General features: G+C 39.7%; 1 protein-coding gene across 1 annotated transcript in view; it reads left to right on the forward strand.

Moving 5' to 3' along the window:
* The window catches only part of LOC140187101 (alpha-1,6-mannosylglycoprotein 6-beta-N-acetylglucosaminyltransferase B-like), a 919,793-nt gene that overhangs the window by 354,408 nt on the left and 538,166 nt on the right, over window positions 1-27,219 (forward strand). The window contains exon 4 of the mRNA XM_072242054.1: window positions 14,542-14,672. Coding sequence (XP_072098155.1) covers window positions 14,542-14,672 — 131 coding nt within the window. The remainder of the gene's footprint in view (window positions 1-14,541; window positions 14,673-27,219) is intronic.

Below are 27,219 nucleotides of genomic sequence, written 5' to 3' on the forward strand. Positions count from 1 at the left end.
GTATCTGCCGTTGACCTATTGCGATGATATGCATATTGCAATGGGTCCAGGTCCTTGCTGAGGAAGGAGTTCAGTCCAGTCATAAGCAACCTCTCAAAGTATTTCATCACTGTCGATGAGAGTCCTACCAGGCGATAGTCACTAAGGCAGCTCACATTATTCTTCTTAGGCACTGGTATAATTGTTGCCTTTTTGAAGCAAGTAGGAACTTCTGCCCGTAGCAGTGAGAGGTTGAAAATGTCCTTGAATACTCCCGCTAGTTGGTTGGCACAGGTTTTCAGAGCCAGACCAGGTACTCCATCGGGACCTTCCACCTTGCGAGGGTTCACTCTCTTTAAAGACAGTCTAACATTGGCTTCTGAGACAGAGATCACAGGGTCATCAGGTGCAGCAGGGATCTTCACAGCTGTAGTTGTGTTCGCCCTTTCAAAGTGTGCATAGAAGGCATTGAGTTTATCTGGTAGTGAAGCATCGCTGCCAGTCATACTATTGGGTTTCGCTTTGTAGGAAGTAATGTCTTGCAGTCCCTGGCAGAGCTGCCGTGCATCTGATATCACCTCCAACCTCATTCGAAATTGTCCCCTCGCCCTTGAAATAGCCTTCCGCAAATCATACCTGGTTTTCTGGTACAGGCCTGGGTTGTCAGACTTGAATGTTAAACTTGATTACTGTAAGCTGAATCTGCCCCAGAACTTCCTTAAGTTCCATTTCTTGTATTTCTTATTATGAATACCAGGTCAAGATGAGCAGTGTCTGAGTAGTTTTTCTTGTACACTAAGTCAGAAAACATTTTGTGTTATGATTCTTTGAGAAACTGTGCATTACATTTATAAGATTCTTTCACTAACTCTCTCTCTTCAAATGGAATATAGGAGAGTAATTCTATCATATCATATTTACTTTTTAGTATATCTAAATAATCAATAAATCAATAACATTAAGTGCAATGATTTGATTTTATTTTATTCTCAGCATTTCAAAAATAAGAGATGTGCTCTTTCTGCTTGAAAGCAGATTAAACTAACTTGGAAAAACTGGTGAAATCAATTTAAGTAGAAAAATATACGTGCTGGAAATTCAAAATAAAAGCATTAAATGCTAGAAACACTGGGCCAGGCAGCATCCATGGAAAGAGAAACAGAGTTTATGTTTGAGGTTGAAACCACCCCACCACCCTCCATATGTAATTCCTGTAGTTCACTTTTGGGAATCAAGTCAAAATATTGTGTTAATATGAGTATAAACGATGTTGATTTCATCACCTCCCATATTTCCTTGTAAATTTTTGAATATTTTATAGTCCAAGTATTATATGATTTCATTTTGGGATCTGTATTTCACTAGAATTTCTAATCGGCGATGTTCTTAAGGGTATCTCAAATGCCATCTTATTTATGTTAGTTTATTTTTGAAAAGTTAAACCAATTCTTCCTCACAAGTCTAGAGAATAGTAATTATTTGACATAATGTGTGGGAATGGAGATATTAAAATTTTATTTATTCAAATATTTTCAAGAGACAGCTGAGTTCTTTTTTCCTCTCCAGTCTCAACATGTTTGTCAATTCCCAAAATGAAGGTGCATTACAAATTTTGTAAGAGATGTTTATGAAAATGAAATTGTCTTTGTGTCCTTTGTGAATTCCTTTAGAAAATTAAGCAGTTTGATGCTATTGTGATGTTTTAATATGTTATATTTGCAGGACTGAATTTAATCACTGGAGTTAATACAATGGCCAGGGAAGGTGCCTTGATTTTAGCTCCTGCACTGTTTTTGCTCATGTTCAAACAATTAAGGGCTTACTGCTGTGGTCATTGTTCAAAACAGAACAGTCATATACAGGCAAGTTTGCTTCTCGCAGTGAATCTTTGACAATCCATAGAATCATAAAACTACTGCACAGAAACAGGCCCTTCAGCCCATCTAGTCTGCGTCAGCCTGGCTTTATACCTAATCCCATCTATCTGCACCCAGACATAGCCCTCCCTCTCTCTCTCATTCATGCATCTATCCAAATTTCTCTCAAAAGTTGCAATTGAACCTGCATCTATGAGCCCAAAACTCAAATCCATGTTGCTAAGGGTCATTAACCCAAACATATTTTAGGATAATCAATATAAATGTTAATGTATAATAATGAAGATGTAAAACATTGTTATAAATTTATAATCAGCTGAATTTCATTTCAGATAAATAACTTCAAAACATTAAAGGTAAAAGACCAACCTACCTCCCATTTCCATTTAAATCAGAAAACACATTCAAATTAATTGACCATGCTAAGTCTGTCAGTTATGGCTGGGATAAAACTGAGGAGGGATGAGACAAACAGCCTGTCAGCCAGCATGATCAGGAACTACCCGGGGTCAGTGCTGCATCCAGGGGCGTAAATGGATGATGTGAAGCATCTGAAGACAGTCATTGTAAATGTTAATAATTCTGAAAATGGAAATACATTAAGTAAAGATTCTGACTCATAAGGAACACCTCACTGCCAATTCTCGTCCAACTGCCAGTAAAAGGTAAGTATGCTTTGGCCAGTACTTCAGTGGGAACATCTAAGCTCAACTAATATATTGACAATGTGCAAGCTTGATAACTTCCTAATTAGCTTAGCAAGCCAATTAATCTGTCATATTGTAAATTATATGCTATACTGAATCCCTTTGGGTTATTAAACTGCTGGAACTAATTAAAATTGTGCTGAATTTTCACTTTAGCCTTTTTGACTAACACAGGTTTAATATCATCAACATCGAACCTTCATTGCATTGTTTCAGTGGACCCACAGAAGGCAATTTTGTCATATCAAAAGAACACTCTAGATATTCACTCTCTTTTTCACTTGCACATATATTTGTATTTTTAAAATATAGATGAGGAATTGTTTATCAGTGTGTGAACCAAACTAGACAAAGTGATGCTTGACTGTGTGGCTCAAAATTGAAAATGAACTAAAATCAACTGATACAAGGTTTGCAGAATCACTGGCTGCTCACAATAGATTATTGCTTCTTCCCTTGTAGACTCTGATTCCATCATGTATGAATGCAGTAAATGTGAGCAATGCCTGCAACTCCTGAAATTGTACCTTTACACATTACACATGTGTTTGCAGTGGAGAGTTGTCGCACTGAACATACACAAAGATCATCGATCCTCATCTTTGCAAAATTGGGGCACATGTCCAATTACGAACTGTTGTCAGGCCCATGTTGGGTATTACCCTTTCATAACATCCATTCAAATCTGAGGCACTATTTAAAGGGATACCCAACCATACTTTGCACCATCATGCACTTTACTAAGCAGGAGATGGTTGAGGATCTAATCTTTTATTGAACTATGCATTTTTCAACAATTACCTTTATTTATCAGAGTGTTCGAGTACTTGTCTTGCTGGACTTGATTCGTTCCAATGGTTTAGACGGGGCAGAGTTTGTTAAGTGTGTCGCGGACGGATTCCTGTCACAGTATGTTGACAGGCCGACTAGGGGGAATGCCATACTAGATCTTGTATTTGGTAACGAACCGGGTCAGGTCACAGATCTCTCAGTGGGTGAGCATATGGGGGACAGTGACCACTGCTCCCTGGTCTTTAGCATAATCATGGAAAAGGATAGGGTCAGAGAGGACAGGAAAATTTTTAATTGGGGAAGGGCAAATTATGAGGCTGTAAGACTAGAACTTGCAGGTGTGAATTGGGATGATGTTTTTGCAGGGAAATGTACTATGGACATGTAGTCAATGTTTCAGGATCTCTTGCATGATGTTAGGGGTAAATTTGTCCTGGTGAGGAAGATAAAGAATGGTAGGGTGAAGGAACCATGGATGACAAGTGAGGTGGAAAATCTATTCAGGTGAAAGAAGGCAGTATACATGAGGTTTAGGAAGCAAGGATCAGATGGGTCTATTGAGGAATATAGGATAGCAAGAAAGGAGCTTAAGAAGGGGCTGAGGAGAGCAAGAAGGGGACATGAGAAGGCCTTGGTGAGTAGGGTAAAGGAAAACTCCAAGGCATTCTTCAATTATGTGAAGAACAAAAGGATGACAGGAGTAAAGGTAGGACCAATTAGAGATAAAGGTGGGAAGATGTGCCTGGAGGCAGTGGAAGTGAGTGAGGTCCTCAGTGAATACTTCTCTTCGATTTTCACCAATGAGAGGGAACTTAATGATAGTGAGGACAATATGAGTGAAGTTGATGTTCTGGAGCATGTGGATATTAAGACGAGGTGTTGGAATTGTTAAAATAAATTAGGACGGATAAGTCGCCGGGGCCTGATGGAATATTCCCCAGGCTGCTCCACGAGTCAAGGGAAGAGATTGCTGAGCCTCTGGCTAGGATCTTTATGTCCTTGTTGTCCATGGGAATGGTACCGGAGGATTGGAGGGAGGCAAGTGTTGTCCCCCTGAACAAAAAAGGTAGTAGGGATAGTCCGGGGAATTATAAATCAGTGAGGCTTACGTCTGTGGTGGGAAAGCTGTTGGAAAAGATTCTTAGAGATAGGACCTATGGGCATTTAGAAAATTTTGGTCTGATCAGGGACAGTCAGCATGGCTTTGTGAAGGGCAGATCATGTCTAACAAACTGATAGAGTTCTTTGAGGAGGTGACCAGGCATATAGATGAGGGTAGTGCAGTGGATGTGATCTACATGGATTTTAGTAAGGCATTTGACACGGTTCCTTCAGAAAGTCAGAAGGCATGGGATCCAGGGAAGTTTGGCCAGATGGATTCAGAAATGGCTTGCCTGCAGAAAGCAGAGGGTCGTGGTGGAGATGGTACATTCGGATTGGAGGGTTGTGACTAGTGGTGTCCGACAAAGATTGGTTCTGGGACCTCTATTTTTTGTGATTTTTATTAACAACCTGGATGTGGGGCTAGAAGAGGGGATTGGCAAGTTTGCAGACGACACAAAGGTTGGTGGTGTTGTAGATAGTGTAAAGGATTGTCAAAGATTGCAGAGAGACATTGATAGGATGCAGAAGTGGGCTGAGAAGTGGCAGATGGAGTTCAACCCGGAGAAGTGTGAGGTGGTACACTTTGGAAGGACAAACTCCAAGGCAGAGTACAAAGTAAATGGCAGGATACTTGGCAGTGTGGAGGAGCAGAGGGGTCTGGGGGGTGCATGTCCACAGATCCCTGAAAGTTGCCTCACAGGTAGATAGGGTAGTTAAGAAAGCTTATGGGGTGTTAGCTTTCATAAATCAAGGGATAGGGTTTAAGAGTCGCAAGGTAATGATGCAGCTCTATAAAACTCTGGTTAGGCCACACTTGGAGTACTGTCTCCAGTTCTGGTCGCCTCACTATGGGAAGTATGTGGAAGCATTGGAAAGGGTACAGAGGAGATTTACCAGGATGCTGCTTGGTTTAGAGAGTATGGATTATAATCAGAGATTAAGGGAGCTAGGGCTTTACTCTTTGGAGAGAAGGAGGATGAGAGGAGACATGATAGAGGTGTACAAGATATTAAGAGGAATAGATAGAGTGGACAACCAGTGCCTCTTCCCCGGGGCACCACTGCTCAATACAAGAGGACATGGCTTTAAGGTAAGGGGTGGGAATTTCAAGGGGGATATTAGAGGAAGGTTTTTTACTCAGAGAGTGGTTGGTGTGGGCCAGCTGGTGGCACAATGACATCGGTGCCAGACACAGGAGCGGAGTTTCCCGGGTTCGAGACCAGTCGGGTCCGCCCCCGAGTACGCTTTCCATCCGTGCCCAGTTGAGCGTCGAGATCGCAACTCGACCTTTTAAAATAAAGGGAAAATACTGCGAAAATGTCTGTGTGAGTAGTAGCGCGCCACACAGTCAGCCAGTCTCTCCCTCCCCCTCTCTCTCTCTCTCTCTCTCTCTCTCTCTCTCTCTCGTTCATCGCCTTGTAAAAAGCCATGAAAAAGACATCATCATGGATGCACGCAGACGCACACACACAGATGCACACGCACGCACACGCAGATGCAGACGCACAGACTCGCACGCACGCAGGCACACGCCAAAAAAAAAAGAGAGTGGTTGGTGCGTGGAATGCACTGCCTGAGTCAGTGGTGGAGGCAGATACACTAGTGAAGTTTAAGAGACTACTAGACAGATATATGGAGGAATCTAATGTGGGGGTTGTATGGGTGGCAGGGTTTAAGGGTCAGCATAACATTGTGGGCCGAAGGGCCTGTACTGTGCTGTACTATTCTATGTTCTATGTGGACATGCAGCACGAATGAGAATGAGAGAATGTGGGCAAACGTACCCAGAGACCCTGAAGGAGATGCAAGAGAGTAAATTTAACTGACAGATTCCCTCAGGAGAAAGATGTGGGTGGTCCATACCTCGACCTTAAACTGTCCTTGGATTCTGAAAATTCACCATCCTTAGGATGAAGAATATTCTTCATATCTCTGTCCCAAAATTGTACCTGAAGTATAATTACCTGAATTATACCAGAATTTTCTCAGTACCCCAGCCAGCATCTACTCTGCTGAGTCTTGTAAAGGTTGTACATTTCAGTAAGATTAACTTTACATTCTTTCAAACTCCGGAGAGTACAAGCCTGCTCTCTTCTCATGTGACAAGCTCATTATTCTAGGAATCAGTTTGAGGAATCTGCACTACATTTCTCAAAACAAATATATCCTTCTTTATAAAAACAAGAAATTCTGCAGATGTTGGAAATCCAGATCACCGCATACAAAATCCTGGAGGAACTCAGCAGGTCAGGCAACATCTATGGAATGGAAGAATTAGTCCCGGGGAAGGGTCTCAGCCCAAAACTTTGACTATCTATATAATTCTTATGTAGGGAGATCAGACCTAGATCTCTCAAAAACTGTACATGATTGGAGCAAGACATCTGTAATCTTTTGTGTCAAATAATTTTGCAATAAAGGCCTAATTGCAAAGGACAGAGAGAATCAGAGATGGTGTCTCTATTTGAGACTTGTAAAACTTTCACTTCTTATGAATAAGGTCACAATTGTGGCAAAGAGGACAATATTTAAAATAGTGATTTCTAAATCAGGGTATTATGGTCTCTTTTAAACCTATTTTCAGTCCCATACAAAAATAATATATAGAGCTCTATAATATGGTGTCTACCAATAGTGTTTGATCACTTCGCCCATAGCAACCAGTTTTAATTGTGGCTATAAAACTGACAACTTTAGAGGTTGTGTGTAGTGATTATTAGCAAGTTTGCTGTCAGTCACAATCTAATAAGTTTTTGGTAAGACTTTGAATTTAAGTCAGTGATAACAATTTAGCCCTTGGGCATCCAGCTAATGTAGAATGTTTCATCTAATTTGAAAGAGCTGGGTACAGCATGTTCTGCGACATAGCCAGTAAACCTGAAATAGATCATAGCCAGAAGATATAATATGGTATTGAGCTATATTTATTTGTTATCCAAATGAAAGAATCTGCCAGGCTTGATGTCAGTATTTTCTATCATTCAGGTTTTCTTGTTGTAAATTATGGCAACGTGCCAAATCTGTCACCAGCTTGATCAAGTTTTAAAGAGGTATTCAAGGTTGTTTTTAACTCCAGCCTAGAAAGGGTGAAGGGCCATTGAAACGTAATGCCAGACAATTGAAGCCAGTTTTTGGAGGTTCAAGCTCTGTCATTTCTGGGATTCAGCAGTCAATTTCACATCAATTTTTTTGGCATCTCGATGAAGACTTGCTGGCAGTTTTCTACAAATAAAGATGGAAAATTTGATGGTTCCACAAATAAGATTAACCTAAATTGGATGCCAAAGAGAGCACATGGGGTTAGTTGGCAGATTCTACATGATGCCCTGCAGTGAACAGATATGTTTTTTCCAAGGGCAGGAGCAGCGTGATTCTCCTACACTCAAAGTAGGTAATTGCCCAGGAGTACCCTGTCTTAGAAAGCAGGCCAAATCCAGGTAGCTGATTAATGTAAGTCAGTTTATTCTCAGCTATCCCCAAAGTGATGGAAGCTACCTTTGAAACTACAATCAAGTATCTTGTTTTGCCTGACCACCAATGCTTGTTTAACATTCCACTGAGTCTCTCTGCTTCAGATATAATTACATCATAAATTTAAATATGGGCAAGGTGTGTCATTTCTAGAGTTGAAGTGACTGTGCCTATCCTTGCTGTCAACATAGCACTTGAGCTAGTGTAAACTTAAGACTTGAAGTCAATTGTTTGAAAATCCTCCAAAAATCGAAATGACCAGGCATAAAGGAACAAGATAATGGTTTAAGATTATTTCAAGCAAGATTACATCAAGGTGCTGAAGGGGTGTGTTGAGCAGCTGTGTGGAGTTCTGCAGGACATTTTCATTCTGAGACTCAGCCTGGAAAGAATTCTAACTGTGTGGAAAACAACATGCGTTGTCCCAGTGCCCAACAAGGGCCAACCGAAAGTCTTGAATGACTACTGTACAGTGGCCCTGACGTCACACATCATGAAGACCCTAGAAATGCTGGTCCTTGTCAATAATATTGAGAAAGTACAGAGGAGGTTTACTAAAATGTTACCTGGGTTTCATCTCCTAAGTTACAGAGAAAGGTTGAACAAGTTAAGTCTTTATTCTTTGGAGCGTAGAAGGTTGAACACAGAACATGGAATAGTACAGCACAGTACAGGCCCTTTGGCCCACAATGTTGTGCCAACCATCAAACCCTGCCTCCCATATAACCCTCCACCTTAAATTCATCCATATACCTGTGTAGTAGTCTCTTAAACTTCACTAGTGTATCTGCCTCCACCACTGACTCAGGCAGTGCATTCCACACACTAACCACTCTCTGAGTAAAAAACCTTCCTCTAATATCCCCCTTGAACTTCCCACCCCTTACCTTAAAGCCATGTCCTCTTGTATTGAGCAGTGGTGCCCTAGGGAAGGCTATCCACTCTATCTATTCCTCTTATTATCTTGTACACCTCTATCATGTCTCCTCTCATCCTCTTTCTCTTCAAAGAGTAAAGCCCTAGCTCATTTAATCTCTGATCATAATGCATACTCTCTAAACCAGGCAGCATCCTGGTAAATCTCCTCTGTACACTTTCCAAAGCTTCCACATCTTTCCGATAATGAGGCACCCAGAACTGGACACAGTACTCCAAGTGTGGCCTAACCAGAGTTTTATAGAGCTGCATCATTACATCGGGACTCTTAAACTCTATCCCTCGACTTATGAAAGCTAACACCCCATAAGCTTTCTTAACTACCCTATCTACCCTGTGAGGCAACTTTCAGGGATCTGTGGACATGTACCCCCAGATCCCTCTGCTCCTCCACACTACCTAGTATCCTGACACTTACTTTGTACCTTGCCTTGGAGTTTGTCTTCCAAAGTATACCACCTCACACTTCTGCGGGTTGAACTCCATCTGCCACTTCTCAGCCCGCTTCTGCATCCTAGCAATGTCTCTCTGCAATCTTCGACAATCCTCTACACTATCTACAACACCACCAACCTTTGTGTCATCTGCAAACTTGCCAACCCACCCTTCTACCCCCACATCCAGGTCATTAATAAAAATCACGAAAAGTGGAGGTCCCAGAACAGATCCTTGTGGGACACCACTAGTCACAATCCTCCAATCTGAATGTACTCCCTCCACCATGACCCTCTGCCTTCTGCAGGCAAGCCAATTCTGAATCCACCTGGCCAAACTTCCCTGGATCCCATGCCTTCTAACTTTCAGGATAAGCCTACCATGTGGAACCTTGTCAAATGCCTTACTAAAATCCATATAGATCACATCCACTGCACTACCCTCATCTATATGCCTGGTCACCTCCTCAAAGAACTCTATCAGGCTTGTTAGACACGATCTGCCCTTCACAAAGCCATGCTGACTGTCCCTGATCAGACCATGGTTCTCTAAATGCCCATAGATCCTATCTCTAAGAATCTTTTCCAACAGCTTTCCCACCACAGATGTAAGGCTCACTGGTCTATGATTCCCCGGACTATCCCTACTGCTTTTTTGAACAAGGGGACAACATTCGCCTCCCTCCAGTCCTCCGGTACCATTCCTGTGGACAATGAGGACATAAAGATCCTAGCCAGAGGCTCAGCAATCTCTTCCCTCACCTCGTGGAGCAGCCTGGGGAATATTCTGTCAGGCCCCGGGGACTTATCCGTCCTAATGTATTTTAACAACTCCAACACCTCCTCTCCCTTAATATCAACATGCTCCAGAACATCAACCTCACTCATATTGTCCTCACCATCATCAAATTCCCTCTCACTGGTGAATACCAAAGAGAAATATTCATTGAGGACCTCGCTCACTTCCAGAGCCTCCAGGCACATCTTCCCACCTTAATCCCTAATCGATCCTACCTTGACTCCTGTCATCCTTCTTTTCTTCACATAATTGAAGAATGCCTTGGGGTTTTCCTTTACCCTACTCGCCAAGGCCTTCTCATGCCCCCTTCTTGCTCTTCTCAGCCCCTTCTTAAGCTCCTTTCTTGCTTCCCTATATTCTTCAATAGATCCATCTGATCCTTGCTTCCTAAACCTCATGTATGCTGCCTTCTTCCACCTGACTAGATCTTCCACCTCACTTGTCACCCATGGTTCCTTCACCCTACCATTCTTTATCTTACTCACCGGGACAAATTTATCCCTAACATCCTGCAAGAGATCTCTAAACAGCGACCACATGTCCATAGTACATTTCCCTGAAAAAACATCATTCCAATTCACACCCGCAAGTTCTAGCCTTATGGCCTCATTATTTGCCCTCCCCAATTAAAAATTTTCCTGTCCTCTCTGATTCTATCCTTTTCCATGATAATGCTAAAGGCCAAGGAGCGGTGGTCACTGTCCCCCAGATGCTCACGCACTGAGAGATCTGTGACCTGACCCAGTTGATTACCTAGTTCTAGATCTAGTATGGCATTGCCCCTAGTCGGCCTGTCCACATACTGTGACAGGAATCCGTCCTGGACACACTTAACAAACTCTGCCCCCATCTAAACCCTTGGCAATAATCAGGTGCCAATCAATATTAGGGAAGTTAAAGTCACCCATGATAACAACCCTGCTATTTTTGCACCTTTCCAAAATCTGCCTCCCAATCTGCTCCTCTGTATCTCTGCTGCTACTAGGGGGCCTATAGAATACCCTCAATAGAGTAACTGCTCCCTTCCTGTTCCTGACTTCCACCCATACTGACTCAAAAAAGGATCCTGCTACATTACCCATCCTTTCTGTAGCTGTAATAGTATCCCTGACCAGTAATACTACCCCTCCTCCCCTTCCCCCCCTCCCCAATCCCTTGTAAAGCACTGAAATCCAGGAATATTGAGAACCCATTCTTGCCCTGGTACCAGCCAAGTCTCTGTAATGGCCACTACATCATAATTCCATGTATGTATCCAAGCTCTCAGTTCATCACCTTTTTTCCTGATGCTTCTTGCATTGAGGTACACACACTTCAGCCCTTCTACCTTACTGTCTTTACACCGTTTATTCTGCTTCTCTTTCCTCAAAGCCTCTCTGTATGTTAGATCTGGCTTTACTCCATGCACTTCTTCCACTGCTCTATCGCTCCGGGTCCCATCCCCCTTGCCAATTAGTTTAAACCCTCCCGAACCATGCTAGCAGGTTAAGGTAGGACTTGATAGAGGTGTTTAAAATTATGCGGGGGATTGATAGAGTTGACGTGGATAGGCTTTTTCCATTGAGAGTGGGGAAGGTTCAAACATGAGGACATGAGTTGAGAGTTAAAGGACAAAAGTTTAGGCGTAACATGAGGGGGAGCTTCTTTACTCAGAGAATGGTAGCTGTGTGGAATGAGCTCCCAGCAGAAGTGGTTGAGGCAGGTACGATGTTGTCGTTTAAAGTTAAATTGGGTAGATATATGGACAGGAAAGGAATGGAGGGTTATGGGCTGAGTGCAGGTCGGTGGGACTAGGTGAGAGTAAGAGTTCGGCACGGACTAGAAGGGCCAAGATAGCCTCTTTCCATGCTGTAAATGTTATATGTTTACATGGCTCACTTCTGATCCCCGGTCACATCAGTCTTCGATCCCCTGAAGTCTGCCTACCAGGAGCACATTGGAGTTAAAGATGGTGTTAGCTACCTACCGAACAGAGCCTACTCCCATTTGGATAATCAGGGCAGCACTGTGAGGATCTTATTTTTTAATTTTTCAAGTGCCTTCAATACCATACAACCTTCATTGCTAGTTGGCACTTCCACTGTATCCTAGATAATGGACTACCTGACTGGCAGGCCACAGCTTGTGTGGCTTCAAAGCTGTGTGTCAGACATGGCTGTAAGCAGCACTGAGGCCCCAAAGAGGACTGTATTGGCTTCCTTCCTGTTTATACCTTGGACTTCAGATACATTGCCAAGTCATATCATCTGCAGAAATTCTCTGATGACTCAGCCATAGTTGGGGGTATATAAGGAGGACGGGAGGATGAACACAGGTCCCTGGTGGAGGACTTTGTCAAGTGGTGCAAGCTGAATTATCTGCAGCTCAACATCAGTAAGACAAAGGAGATGGTGATGGACTTTAGGAAAACTAAGCCTGCACTGCTCCCTGGTACTGTTGATGGTGAATACATGGATGTGTGGAGGACGTGCAAGTACCTTGGGGGGTGCATCTGGATGATAGACATGAGTGGAACACCAACACAGAGGCTGTGTACAAGAAGGCCCGGAGTCAGCTCTACTTCTGGAAGGAGACTGAGGTCCTTGGGAGTATGTAGGCCTTGGCTTCACATGTTCTACTAGTCTGTTGTTGCCACAGTCTTCTATGTGGTGGTGTGCTGGGTTGATGACACCAACATGGGTAATGCTAACAGGCTCAATAAACTGAATAGAAAAGCTGGCTCTGTTATAGGAGTCAAACTGGACACACTGGAGGCTATGATAGAACAACGGACCTTATGGAAAATTATGGCAATTATGGACAATGTTTCTCACCCTCTGCATGCCATCTTGGCTGAACAGAGGAGCACTTTTAGTAATGAACTAAAACAACTGCACTGTTCAGAAGAGCATTATATGAGGTGATACTTGCCCTCGGCCATTAGGTTCTATAATGAGTCAACCTATAGCCAGGGAAGTAATGACCTCTTCTGGTAGTAACACACATCAAAGTTGCTGGTGAACGCAGCAGGCCAGGGAGCATCTCTAGGAAGAGGTACAGTCGACGTTTCGGATCTCGGCCTGAAACGTCGACTGTTCCTCTTCTGAGAGATGCTGCCTGGCCTGTTGCGTTCACCAGCAACTTTGATGTGTGTTGCTTGAATTTCCAGCATCTGCAGAATTCCTCGTGTTTACCTCTTCTGGTAAACTGTTTGAGGTAACTTAATTTTTTATATTCTTTCTTACTTCTCTTCTAATATTTATATGTTTGTAAATCTATGCACTTGTAATGCTACTGTGACAGTGTAATGTCCTTTGGAATCAATAAAGTATCTATCTATCTATCTATTCACTCACATTTTCAAGCACTTAGCCTATATGTTTCTATGCCTTGGCAATTCTAGGATCCATCCAGATACTTTGTACGAGTGCCTGCCTTCACCACCTTTCATGTAGGTTGTTCCAGAATATAATCATCCTCAGGGTGAATCTTTAAACAACCCCCCCCCCGCCAGATTCCTTCTAAACCTCTTATTCCTTGCGCTAGGTTTGTGCCATTTGCTTTTAGATGTCTCCATTTTAAAATGGAGACTTTTCAAAATCCTTGAATGGCAACCATCTATCTTATTAATTAAATTCAACTTTCAATTCTCTAGGCTTGGAATTCACATGGAAATCATAGAATAAACAGAAATACTGAGATGGAAATCAATTTTCTTAGCTGATGCATTACAGCAGTCAAGAAAAGCTCAACCACTCTAGTGACTGTTAGATTAATGTAATTGTAGCATACAGAGCTAGATGGGACATTTAGTTGCATTGTAAGATTATCCAAAGAGCTGGCAATTTTGAAAGGATACTTATAATCTTCAGGACATCTGCCTGGTAATGCTGTGCCAAAAATGTACTTGCACAAGGTCCTTCTTGTACACATTATTTTTCAGCGGGCTATGCAGGTTTGCCCTTCCTGCAGAAAATAATCTACCAATGTCCTCCCATTTTCAAGCAAGCTCTTATATCTTTTCAATATTCTGCAGCTTCTTGAGATCAGAGCTGTGAAGTGGACCATAACATAAAATTAGTGATGCCCATTATTCACCGGACTGAATTATTATTCAAAGGGGCCCAAAGGCCCAGTTTATGAATAAGCACAAACAAATTTTACCATATTGCAGTAGCTTTCCAAACAAACTTGCAGCGATTGCTGATGTGATTTTTAACATCCTCAAAAGGGGATGAAGAAATTGTGAGGCCTTTAATTCAGGATATTAACTTGTTGTTACTCTATAGAGCTGATATAACTTGATCAGCAAATTGGTTATCATGTGGTTACATTTCTAGCCTGAAAAATAAAGGTTCTAAAGTATTTACTATGTAATACATTTTCTGTTTTCTTCATTAAATGTTTTTAAATTCATTTTTATAATTGTCATCCTAATAGCTCAAAATTTTTTTCTTTTTTAGGTTCCAGCATGCTGGCTTACTGGAGAAAATTCAAGCTATTGCGCAGAATGTATCAAATCTGACAACCAAATTGGAGCAGTTTATGCAAGCAAACCTCATGGCCAGAAGAGAAGTTCCCTTCTCTGGGAAAGGTACGTTACTTCACTGACATCCAGTTCTACTCTAAACCAGTGGGAAACCAATAAACAGAAAATCTGATCAGATTATTGGAATTTAGGAAGTGGCTTAATGTGTTTGCACATTCTTGCTCCATAAACCAAAATATGATTAAATATGTATTGATTTTTGAAATGGGATTCTATTTTATATTTGATTTATAATTCACAATTCTGAAAACTCTCATTTGATTTGGTCCAGCTTATTTCAATAGCTATCACTGTTCTTACAGAAAACAGATTGAAATGCACTCAGGACTTCATTGGATGCTTACTTTGAACAATTCGTCTTCTATAGTTTCAGATTAGATTTAGTTACTTTACTAAGCAGTCAAATTAGTTGTATAGTATTATCAGTAAAAAAAAAGCAGCATCAATTTAAGCCACAGCAGGATTTGAAACACAATAGAATTAATTCATCTTGATTGTAGGGTATAAATGGCAGAGTGAATGAAGTCTATTTTATACCCTACTCCATTTTCTTTTTTAAGACCACATAATAGAAAACTGACCCATTGTGGCCATTTCATGCTATAACCATGCATTCTCAAGAACATTAAGCAGATCCTGTCCTGAATTTTATAGCTATTCGATTTCAGAAGATGTTAGATGAACATCAAATCATCTTAGTTTAGATTTTAGCTAAAAAAAACTTTTTGGTGTAGTGTTGTTCTCAGTAGTCAATTTCCTTTAAATTGGTAACAAGTAACTAAATATCATTAATTGTCTTAAAACTATGCAGCAAACTGAGTTCCAATGAGTTCTCTTTTCTGCTAGTTAAATAAAAATATTGTGCAAGAAATAGGTCTGCACACGAAAGTAAATTAGTTACTTTGGTAGTTTCTCGGAATTACATTAATTTGTGAAATCTATAAAATTAACTGCTTCTTTTGGCACTATCTCTGTGTGAGAGAGACAATTGTATTTGCCTCCATTTGTCATTTGAGCCTTGAAAGTGTTTGCAAGAATAGAAACAAGAAATGCTGGCAACATTTGCAGGTCGTGCAGCATCTGTGGAAAAAGAAAGGTGTGATCAAGCATCTTCAGCCTGAAGACTTTATTCTATTTCTCTTCCCACAAATGCAACCTGACGTTCAAGAATTTTCTGTTCAATACCAAAACTGCAGATCTGTAGTGTCTGCAGTTTTGGTATTTCCGAAGATTTTCTGGTCTAATTTTTTAGGTTGGTTTACTTAGAGAATATAAAACATTAGAGCGCTGTATAGGCTCTTTAGCGCACAATGCAATGTCGACATTTTAATCTACTCTAAGATCAATCTATCCCTTCCCTCTGACATAGCTCTTTATTTTTCTTTCAACCATGTGCCACTCTAAGAGATTTTTAAATGTCCTTCATGTTTCTGCCTCTGCCAGCAACCTTGGCAGCATATTCCATGCATCTACCAGTCTCTGTGTAAAAAAAAAACCTATCTCTTGTTACAAGAATTACCCTTTGTGATAATAACTTAGATATGGGTGTGAATTTGGATGACCCATGGCTTGGATTGTGAAAAACAGCAATAGACAGCAACAACAAATGGGTCGTCAAGTAGAAGATGAATGAAGTGATACATTTTGTTCCAAAGGATAATGAGAGACAATAGACTAAATGGCACAGTTCCAGAGTGTGTGCAGGAACACAATGACCTGGATGTGCATATGCATACATCTTTAAATGTGACAGAGAATACTGAGAAAGTGATTTAATAAAAACATAGGATCTTGGGATTCATAATAGAACCATTAGAATGCAAAAGCAGATATTATATTGAACAGTAGTTTTAGATTCATAGAATACTATGGCACAGAAACAGGCTCTTCTTCCCATCTAGTCCATACTAGTCTGATCTTCTGCCTAGTCCCATCTATCTGCACGTGGACCATACCCCTGCATACTTCTCTCATCCACTTACCTATCAACACATCTCTTAAATGTTACAATTGAACCCACATTGACCATTTCTACTGGCAGCTCATTCCACAGTAGCAGTCTCCGACTGAAAATGTCTTTCTCCTCAGATTTACCTCAGTCAGGCCACAAAAGGAGTACGGCATTCTATTCCGGCTGCCACACATAAGGAAGACATGAACTTTCCAGAGAGGATCAAAAAAGATTTACCGGAATAATTCCAAGATTGAGAAATTTTAGCAATAAAATTTACACTGATAAGCTGAGTTTATTTTCCATAGACCAAAGAAATTTGAAAGGAGACATGATGGGGGTGCACAGAATCAAGACTAGTTTAAATGGAAGTAACTTCTTTCCAGTAGTAAATGATTCAAGCTTTAGGGGATTACATATCAAAAACTGTAGGCAAAAGACAAAGGAAGGATGTGAGGAAAGTCATTTTTTACCACATGGAAACTAATCAGAATATGTAATTTAATGTCTATAAAGTAAAGAGTATTCAGCACCTTCTAAAAAGAAGCTAAGGGGAATCTGTGAGTGAATAATATGCAGGTCTACAAGGCAGAGCAGAGAAATCGAACTGTTAGCATTGATATTCTAGAGCTAGAATAGATTCAGTGGCTGAATGACCTGCTTCCATGAAATAACAACTGTATGATTCGAATTAAAGTACATTCATTTGGCATCATTATATATAATGAAAAAAAGGAAAAAAATTAATAAAAGATTGCGCTGCAATAAACTGCCGTGGATGCTCCTACCACCCTTGGTCAGTCTTCTTCACTTGAAATTACCAAACAAGATGTGAAAGACCTGTCCTGTTGTGCAAAGCATCATGGGAGTTCAAACATGAGGAACCTAACATTTGGTTCCAATATAAATATTTCTGAATGCCCCAGAGATTTAGAGACATTACAAAAATATTACAAATAAAATAAAATAAGTATGGTGGTTGGTATCCAGCCTGGGTAGAAGGTATGGAGATCCTGAGATGTCCAGTAGTCAAGATCTCCCTTTTGGTCTCACCAGTGTAGTCCAAAAGAAAGCTTATGAAGCAACACATACAAAATTCTGGAAGAACTCAGCAGGCCTGGCAGCATCTAGGAAAAGAGTACAGTTGACATTTCAGGCCAAAACCCTTCAGCAGGACTTATGAAGCCATACATTTGGCACCAGCTTGGCTGCAGGGGGTGCTGGAAGGATGTTCAATGATGTCCAGCTGCCTTAGGGGCTCCAATCTGGATTTGCTGTCTGGGTTTACTCCCGTAGCCGTCATCTCTCCCGAGGCTGCTTACAAGGCAGTGGGGCTATTTACCCATAGCTAGGGATCTGGTTCATGAGCACCAGACACCGGTGGGCCTGCATGCTATGTGTGCAGGGGCCAACCCTCCCTCCCATTCTCTGTAGTTCAGCCTGAGTCCAAAAGGAATTCAGTTTCTGTGTGTTGCCAGCGAGGAGGTATTACATGAAGCTTGCTGTTGGAAAGGCTATGTACTGACAGGGGGAGATTTACACATTCAGCTCTCCTTTTTGCAAGACTGCTAGCCAGTGACGGAAGCTGAAAGTGAGAGTGACAAGCACTACCCACTACACTACCACACCAGATACATCACAACCACCAAAATAAGAATATCATTAATAAAAACAACTAAAATATTTAAAAATATTTGATTAAAAAATCAAAACAAGATGCAAATAATAAAAAAAAGGACCTGACCTTCCTTCTTCCCAGCTTGTCTGACCCTTGAAATTACTGTGGTCATACTCTAATTTCCCCAGTTCAAATAATGTGGCACCTGGAAAACAAGCTCTATGCATGTGAACCTTCTTGTGTGAAAATTCTTCCTCTTCTGGTACTGTATGCTTCCCTTCAGAACCTCCAGCACTCATCAGCATAAATGAGCCATTCTTTTTCAAAATATTGTCTGATAATGCTGGTTAATATCATACTTTGCAAAAAACTGGAGAGGCTAGCGTAAATTCAAAAATAAAAAGGATTAAATGGAAATATGCATTAGATGACCAATTGCTGTCAAAACAGAGACCCTGGCTCATTTTTTGGATCACCTTTAACACTGGCTTCTATTTTCAATTTTTTAAGTAATGTGCATAACTGAAACACAGTTAAATCATAAATTCTTTCAATAAGATCTTTATCTTTAAAAAGTGCATCTTTTTTCTTTAGTTACTATATTTTGATAGTGCTTATTTCTCGTTCTAATCATCCTTTTTTTGATTTTTTTCTTTTAAAACATCCCAGAGGTTTTAGTCATTGAGAATAGTGATCTACTGGATACACCAGTAGGCCGTAGTTATTTAAATCTAACGACAATATCCCTAAAACATAGTGGGAAAGATCATTATTAACTGCTTGTTCAAGCAAATATTAGTAATGTTGTTGAAATGAGGAATACAAAAGTTACATTGATTGATCATTGTCAACAAACTATAATTAGTAAAATACTTGTCTGAAATTAAATGGCCTGGAGAATAGCTTTGTTGGTTTTAATTAAAAAATCTGGACCCCTGTGTTTTAATTGATGACAGGGTGCAACTGAAGTGTGACAGACAATTGAAGATAAGGTTGTGTGCTTTAAATTTGCTTTGATTTTAGTTATGTAAAATAAAACAAATATAGTGGAGTGCAGTAGCTTGGATTAATCCTCAGAAAATTAAATATTTCTGAACTGTTATTAATAGTTAATTAGAGGACTTGAGAAGAACAAGACTTTTTAAGTGATCTATTGGTACAGAAAAGCAACACACACAAAATGCTGGAGGAACTCAGCAGGCCAGGCAGCATCTATGGAAAAGAGTAAACTATTGACGTTTCAGGCCATGACCCTTCATGAGTCCTGATGAATGGTCTCGGCCCAAAACGTTGACTGTTTACTCTTTTCCATTGATTCTGCCTGGCCTGCTGAGTTCCTCCAGCATTTTGTGTGTGCTGCTTAGAGTTCCAGCCTCTGCAGATTTGCTCTTGTTTGTTATTGGTACAGAAAGATAAAGTATCAAACCAAAGATATGTAGTAATAATATTCTGACAAATTAAAATCACAATAAAGTCAACCACTGTGGCCTTTATATTATTAGAACAATTGACTGTCATCCTAGATTGTATCATGGAGTTCATATATTCTATGCTTTAATTAAAATATTATTGAGATTTTTGAATACTTTTCATTTTCTTGAACTATGCGTAATGGGACCAGGTGGCAGATACTTGATGGTAAAGCACTGTTGCATTTTAATAGGGGAGAAAAGAAAACATAGTTGGTATTCAATGTTCAGGATTTAGTTGTTCTATTCAGTCAGCCATATGTGCTAGTTATTCCCCTTAGGTGACACAATTTTGCTGAAAAAAAAGCTACTTATTTTTATGTGTCACTGCAATACTTGTTCTCTTGCATCATTAGGTAGTTAGGATTTGAGGTGGATAACTTCAGGCACATTTTGACCATGCTTTTGTCTTCTATTGAACCAAGGATCCTAAAGGCAGCATATAGCAGCTTTGAAGGGCTTTCGAGCATTCAAAGAATGACACTAGTGTGTAGAACCTGCAAGATCAGTGGGCCATTCTTACATGTGACTTTATTATCTGTTGCTAGTTGTAAATCATGCTGGGGTGCTGAGTGCCTGCTAACAGTAATACTGATAGTTCCAGCACACTGATGAAGCACATCATATTGTTAGCTGTCAGCGAGAGGCAGAATGCTATTTTGAAATAAGGTGACTGAAGATTTAAGTAGGAGAGAAACAATGGAAAATAGTACTATAGATGAAATTAGTTTGGCATTTCATTGTGTATGAGTTTTTCCAATTATGGTGCATGCAGGTTATTGAAACACATTACGTACTGAACTTGGCCAATATTTTCTTCAATCAATATCTCACACCAAACAGGATATATTGTTAAATTTATTCAGTAAGAACAGAATGTCATTTCTGGTTTCAAATAAATCAGCCTCTTTTTTCCATATGCATAACCTATGCTCCTTATAATACAATTTGTTGTTCAGTCGTTAAGTTGAGTCTGACTCTTCGTGGCCTCATGGACCACAGGATTTTCATGGCAAGATACAGAAGGAGATTGCCAGGCCTTTCTTCTGCACAGATACTGCTGCTGCCCAGTTTGGGACCCGGCTGGGTTTGAACTCAGGACTATCTGCCTTGAAGTCCAGTGCTGATGCCACTACACGACCAGCCGGATCTGTAATACAATATCTTCCCATTAATCAGCAGCATTAGAATAAACTTCATCAAAAATGTCATCTCCATTTATGTTTGCTTCATGATAGCATGTAATCAGTGATCCTAAGCAATAGCAACACAACAGAGCCCCTAGCAGTGCAGTTCCGTGACATGCAGAGCTGCATAGTCGAATGAAGAATGAATGAAATTTATTTCGGTCAATACAAACATAACAAAAAGCATCATTTTCAATGATGATCTCAAAGAACAAAATTACAACAAAAAGCATAAATATTCTTTAAAACAGACCGAAAGAGTGTAGGCTGAAGCTACAGCTTATTACGCCTACCCCTCTTACTTATACAACAATATATTTGGCGTCAATCATCACATCAAAAACAAAAAATTCACAATTTTTTAACACAAAATCCAATTCCAAATATCATTTATCTACATTACTCCCCTTCATTTTAAATCATATACTTTATATTTGTTCATTAAATTATTTTTAACTAATCTTTTAAACTTGTTAAGTGTGGTGCATGTTTTTTAAATTCTCACTACAACTGTTCCATAGATTCACCCCTCTGACTGAAATACAATGATTTTGTACATTTGTTGTTATCCTTTGTTTTTGAAATATACATGTTCCTCTCAAATCATGTTGACTTTCTCTCATTTTAAACAACCTTTGGATACTTTGCGGTAGCTGTCCATTTTTTACTGTATACATAATTTGTATTATTTTAAAATCTATGAAATCTCTGAATTTTAAAGTGTTTTAATAGTTTAATACATTTTAATAGTTAACCCAGCACTTACCACAATGTTACTGCAATGTTGCCTTTCATCTCAACAAACAATCCGTTGGAGTGGAACTCAACTAAATGATTAATGGGAAAGTAATTGGTCTGTGCAGCCTGCACTCTAGATCCAAAGTCACCTCAACTACTTGATCTGGGGGGGGGTGGGGGTCCATAATTTGCAGATGAGATTGGGTATGCATGTGTACAAAGGGTCACGCCCAAGTCCTCACCATCTCATTCACTGATGTGCATGAGAGGATGGGGTTTACATTCATCATTCAGTTAAACAGAGATCCTTAGTCAACTTGCCTATTGTCCAACACTGCCCTTCAACAATAAAAAAAATCATAATATTGTGCTGGAAGATATGGACCACTTCCCATATTTCAATAGCTAGCTCTGAATAAATGCACATATCATTGATGAAATTTCTATTTCCTTCGGTGCATCAGTACAGCCTTTGGATAATCAAGGAAAATAATATCTGAATATTGAGACCTCAAACTTGGTACAAAGCTTTTGATTTACAAGACAACATGTGATCTTTGCCTCCTGGATGCTTATGAGACCAGGACTACCTCAACGTAATAGAAAGATTCCAAAATGTTCCTTTGTTAAATCTTCCGGCAACAGACGTAGGTGTCCTCCCCCAAGCCGACACCTCCTGCTTTGGGACCTTATTTGCACTCAGTCAAACCTGTAGCACCAGGAACCTTCACATATAAAGATCATGAAGCAGCCACATGTAAATAGCAAAAGGATCAGAAGGCCTCCCAAGCTACCCACTCACTCCACTTGCTCTGTCCTAAGGTAAGATCTGTGAGCACCTATATCTACCTCATGTCACCTTCAAATCCATAGGAGAGCACCAGAAGCAAGCATCCTTCATCCCAAGAGATGTGGACAGCTTCATTTGTTGAGGAGTTGAATATTCTCTAGTGATTAAAGAATTTTTCCACTCTGACCTTATGATGGAAAGAAGGTCATTGATGAATCATGGCTGGGCCCTGGTCACTGTCTTCCTGTGATTGGGGCTGGGATGATTGACCTCTGATAATCACAACTATCTCCCCATGTGAACTGAAGTGTTTCTCATTGATGCACATTGACCAGTTTCATCATATCTCCTGAAGGCCAAGAGCCATTTCTTTCATTTTCAATTCAGAATTCGGTAATTTTGGACCATGGTTCTGATTAAATATGAGCGTTAGTAGTTGTGCTGAAACCCAAATAGTGCAGGTAGAAAGCCATTTGATAACACTATTGAGGACACCTTCTATCACTTTACTGACTGAATAGGCCACAGTAGCCAGTTTGGACTTGCCATGCCCTTTTTTCTGAACATGGCATAAGTGGGCATTTATGTTCTGTAAGGTATATTCCAGTGTACTGAAACTACATGGTAAGAGGCACAGCAAGTTATAGGTGCAAATCTATAGTGGTATAGTTAAGATGCTGCCTGATTATCTTTTAAATTTCTTTAGATTTTTGGTTTTGTTCACTATTCTGCTTTTCAACACATTTCTAATTTCTGAACAGTCCTTCTCTGAGCAATTTCCAACTAGAACAGGAAATCTAACTGGCAATGCCACACACTGTAAAAGTTCAGTCATTTCCTCAAATTAATGTGCCCTGGAAGAAGTCAAATAGTGTTTTAACATGGTCTGTCAGAAAGATATTGCCCTCACCTAAAAGTATGTATTTTAATGCATTCCCCATATTCTTCATGGTCATTGGATAGGATTAATTGGATGGATTGGATAGGATCAATAATCATTGAGCATATCTATGTGTAATGTTGCCATACAAAAGCAGCATCCATCATCAAAGATACTCACCCCCAAAGCCATTGCTCTTTTCTCACTGCTGCCACCAGGCGGAAAGTACTCACACTACCAGGTCCAAGAACAATTCAACTACCGGGCTCTTGATCAAAAGTGGATAAATACACTCATCCTATTTCTGGTGTTCCCATGACTGATGTATCACTTTAAGAACGCTTTGCCTTATTATTTTACACATGTTACTTATTGCTATTTATTTATATTTGCATTAGCACAGTTTATTCTTCATTGATCCTGTTTACAGTTACTGTTCTATAGATTTGCTAAGTATGCCTGCAGGAAAAAGAATCTCAGGGTTGTATGTGGTGACAAGTATGTTCTTGGATAATAAATTTTACTCTGAACTTTGAGGATAGATACTTGCATAGTTCTTGCAGACTTGATGATATTTTGCTCAGACAAATGATTGTATCTTTCCAGAATTTATCCTTTATTCTTGTGTCTGTGAGTACTGAATTTGTTATGAATATTTATCTCCAAAACAGCAAAAGTGTGTTGTCTAGGGAATCGAATAACACAATTATGCCAAGTATCTATAATTATGAAAGAAGAAGAAGAAATGTAACCCATTAGATAACAATTCAATTGCTGAAAGAACAGTGATTAGAGTTTCTCTTTTGAGGAAAAGCTGAAATCTTATTATTAGAATTCCATTGCTTTGTAAAAGATTTGCAGTCAATAAATGTCTTGTAATAAATAAATATATCATTGTGAGTCAACATAAAAAATACATTTTTTCTAATCCAATTTCTCTGCAAATTCTGTAGTTGAAAAATCAGGATAAGATATTTTTTAATTTTCCTTATAATTACACCTTCAACCAGCAAATGGTATTCAATGTATTTTCCCCTTGAGGAACGTTTGAGTTCCTTTCATTATGCCAGCCTCAGCTTTGTACTTTCAAGTAAAGGTACACAAGATGAAAGGAACTTGACCCTTGTTTTCAAATACTAATTGATTGGAAATATTAGTGTTTTAATCTCTTAATAATGTAATACAAGTTCAGATGAGGTAACTGTTGTTTTGTTACCAACTGATTTATGATGGTAACACTCAGTATTTTTTTAGATTATGAGGACACTCACTCCTCGTTTATTGTCATTTAGAAATGCATGCATTAAAAATGATACAACGTTTCTCCAGAATGATATCACAAGAAAGCACAGGACAAACCAAGACTAAAACTGACAAAACCACATAATTATAACATATAGTTACAACAGTGCAAAGCAATACCATAATTTGATAAGGAACAGACCATGGACACGGTAAAAAAAAGTCTCAAAGTCCAGATAGACTCATCATCTCATGCAAGCGGCAGAAGGGAGAAACTGTACCTGCCATGAACCTCCAAGCGCCGCCAACTTGCCGATGCAACACCATTGGAAGCACCCGACCACAGCCGACTCTGAGCCCATCCGAAAACTTCGAGCCTCCGACCGGCCCCTTCGACACTGAACACTGAGCACCATCTCTGCCAGATCGCTTTGATCCCACCCCGGCCGCCGAGCAACAAGCAAAGCTGAGGATTTGGGGTCTTCTCCTCCGGAGATTCTAGACCACACAGTAGCAGCAGCAGCGAAGCAGGCATTTCAGAAGTTTCACCAGATGTTCCTCCGGGCTCTTACGTCCGTCTCCATCAAATCAGGATTGTGCATGGCACCCTACTTGACAAATAACAGACATCACCACCAGAGTGGCTGCTGCGAGCTGCATCGCGCTGCCACCTTCTCCTCCCTCCAATTTGTGTTACTTAAAACCATACTACTATGCAAGGCCTTACCAATTAGGGTCAGTTGATACTTAACAAAATGACAACAACAGTGGATTTGCATAAAGCAAGTATATAGTTTACTACATGGACAAATGGTGGAAAAGTTTGGGGAATCTCACTGCGGGAAATATATTTATTCCAAGTGTTAAAATCAATCAAATGTTCATTGACATCTTCGCTGAAGGATATCCTACTGCTACTCCTTATCCTTAAAGTTATCTATTCCGTTCAATATTGCACCACTGAATAGCTGTGAATTGATATACTTTGTGCTCTGCTGAATATGGTTAGTGAGATTCCAGCCATGGAAATTGCAGAGAGATTGTTTTGGAGAAATTGTAAAATCTTTATGTTGAGGCAGTAAGATGCAGTAATGAACTTGCTGACTACAGATCTTTTACAAGGCAAAGAAATTCTAATCACAAGGTTTCAGCTTTTCTTAAAACATTTTAATCACCTTTTTTTGGTAATTGAATTGTTATCTATTGGATTACTTTTCTGTTTTTCCTCATAATTATAGATACTTTGGATAATTGTGTTGCTTGATCTCCAGACAGCAGATTGTGCAGATTTGGAGACGTGAACGGTTTATAACTGATTCAACTCTGCAGAGTAATTAAAAAATTGTTGTCCTCCAAATTGCTCTCACAACCAGCTAATCTGCTGACAATCTTTTGATAATTAAGTTAACAATTTATCTATTTTACTGTTGGTATGTTAAATCCTAGAGGCTTATAGGAACAAGCAAGGAATTAAGTGCTGGCATTGTTGCTTTAAATTTAATATATTCCAGTGGGGATATTCTTCAGCAAGCATAATACCAAGGTCAGTTTTCAGCTCTACATAAAGCAAGCAAAGTAAACAAAACAACTTTAACCTCCTACAGATTATATAAGTCCAAGGCAAAGACTCTCACCATTCTCTTATTATTGTGAAGCATGGTGGGGGATGAAAATATCTCACAATATTACAGGCTGTCTTTTATCTGTTTTGTTGCTTGCAAACACTCCACTTTAATCCTACCCTCTGTTAACTATGATATAAAGATTATATTGCCCAGCTAGTGCTTGAAAAATATTTAATACATACAGAGTTACGGATATTTGATGAATTAGTTTTTATTACTTTCTGCAGAATGAGAAATGTTTGCTCTTCAGAATATCGTCAAATATTGGTATTAAGTAGAACAAGGTTATTTATTTCCAAGTTATTTAATCAATTTCTCTGGATTGTCCCAGTGACTAAATAGGAAGATTTGCTATATCACCAACCCATTTGATATTCCTGACTAACACTGTATAAAACATTGGATAACATGTTTGAAATTAGCTTTACAATATATTGTATTTAAATCAGATAAAGAAACTATGGTCTAACCACAATTTGGAAATCAAAGTCGAGTTTACAGTTGTATGAACAGGTACATGTATGGGTACAGATACATGCAATGAAAAACTTACTTGAAGCAGCATCACAGGCAAGTAGCATTATTCACAAAAAAACTAATATATTAAACTTAAATTATACAGAAATTATACACTATTTTTTACGAGTAAACACAATGAGAACAAAATCAAATGTCCACTTTAGTGCAAAGTGGTAAAAGTGGTCATAGCGTTGCTAAACTGTAGCCATTAGAGTTTTGCAGGTTGGTTCAAAAACTGAATGGTTGCAGGAATGTAGCTGTTCTTGTATTTGGTGACATGGGATTTCAGGCTTTTGCACCTCCTGCCTAATGGTAGCTGCGAAAAGATGGCATGACCTGGATGGTGGGGATCTTTGAAGATAGATTTTGCCTTCATAAGGCAGCCCTTCCTGCAGATACTGCTACTAGAGGCAGGGCATTTACTTACATTGTATTGGGCAGAGCCTATTACACTTTGCAGCTTCTTGATTTACTATTCATTCAGATTGCCGTACCAGACCATGATGTAACCAGTCAGGATGTTTTCAACATACACACACACATATATATATAGTTCACTAGTGTTAGATGACA

Source organism: Mobula birostris, chromosome 24, assembly GCF_030028105.1.
Source record: "Mobula birostris isolate sMobBir1 chromosome 24, sMobBir1.hap1, whole genome shotgun sequence".
Lineage (NCBI taxonomy): Eukaryota > Metazoa > Chordata > Chondrichthyes > Myliobatiformes > Myliobatidae > Mobula > Mobula birostris.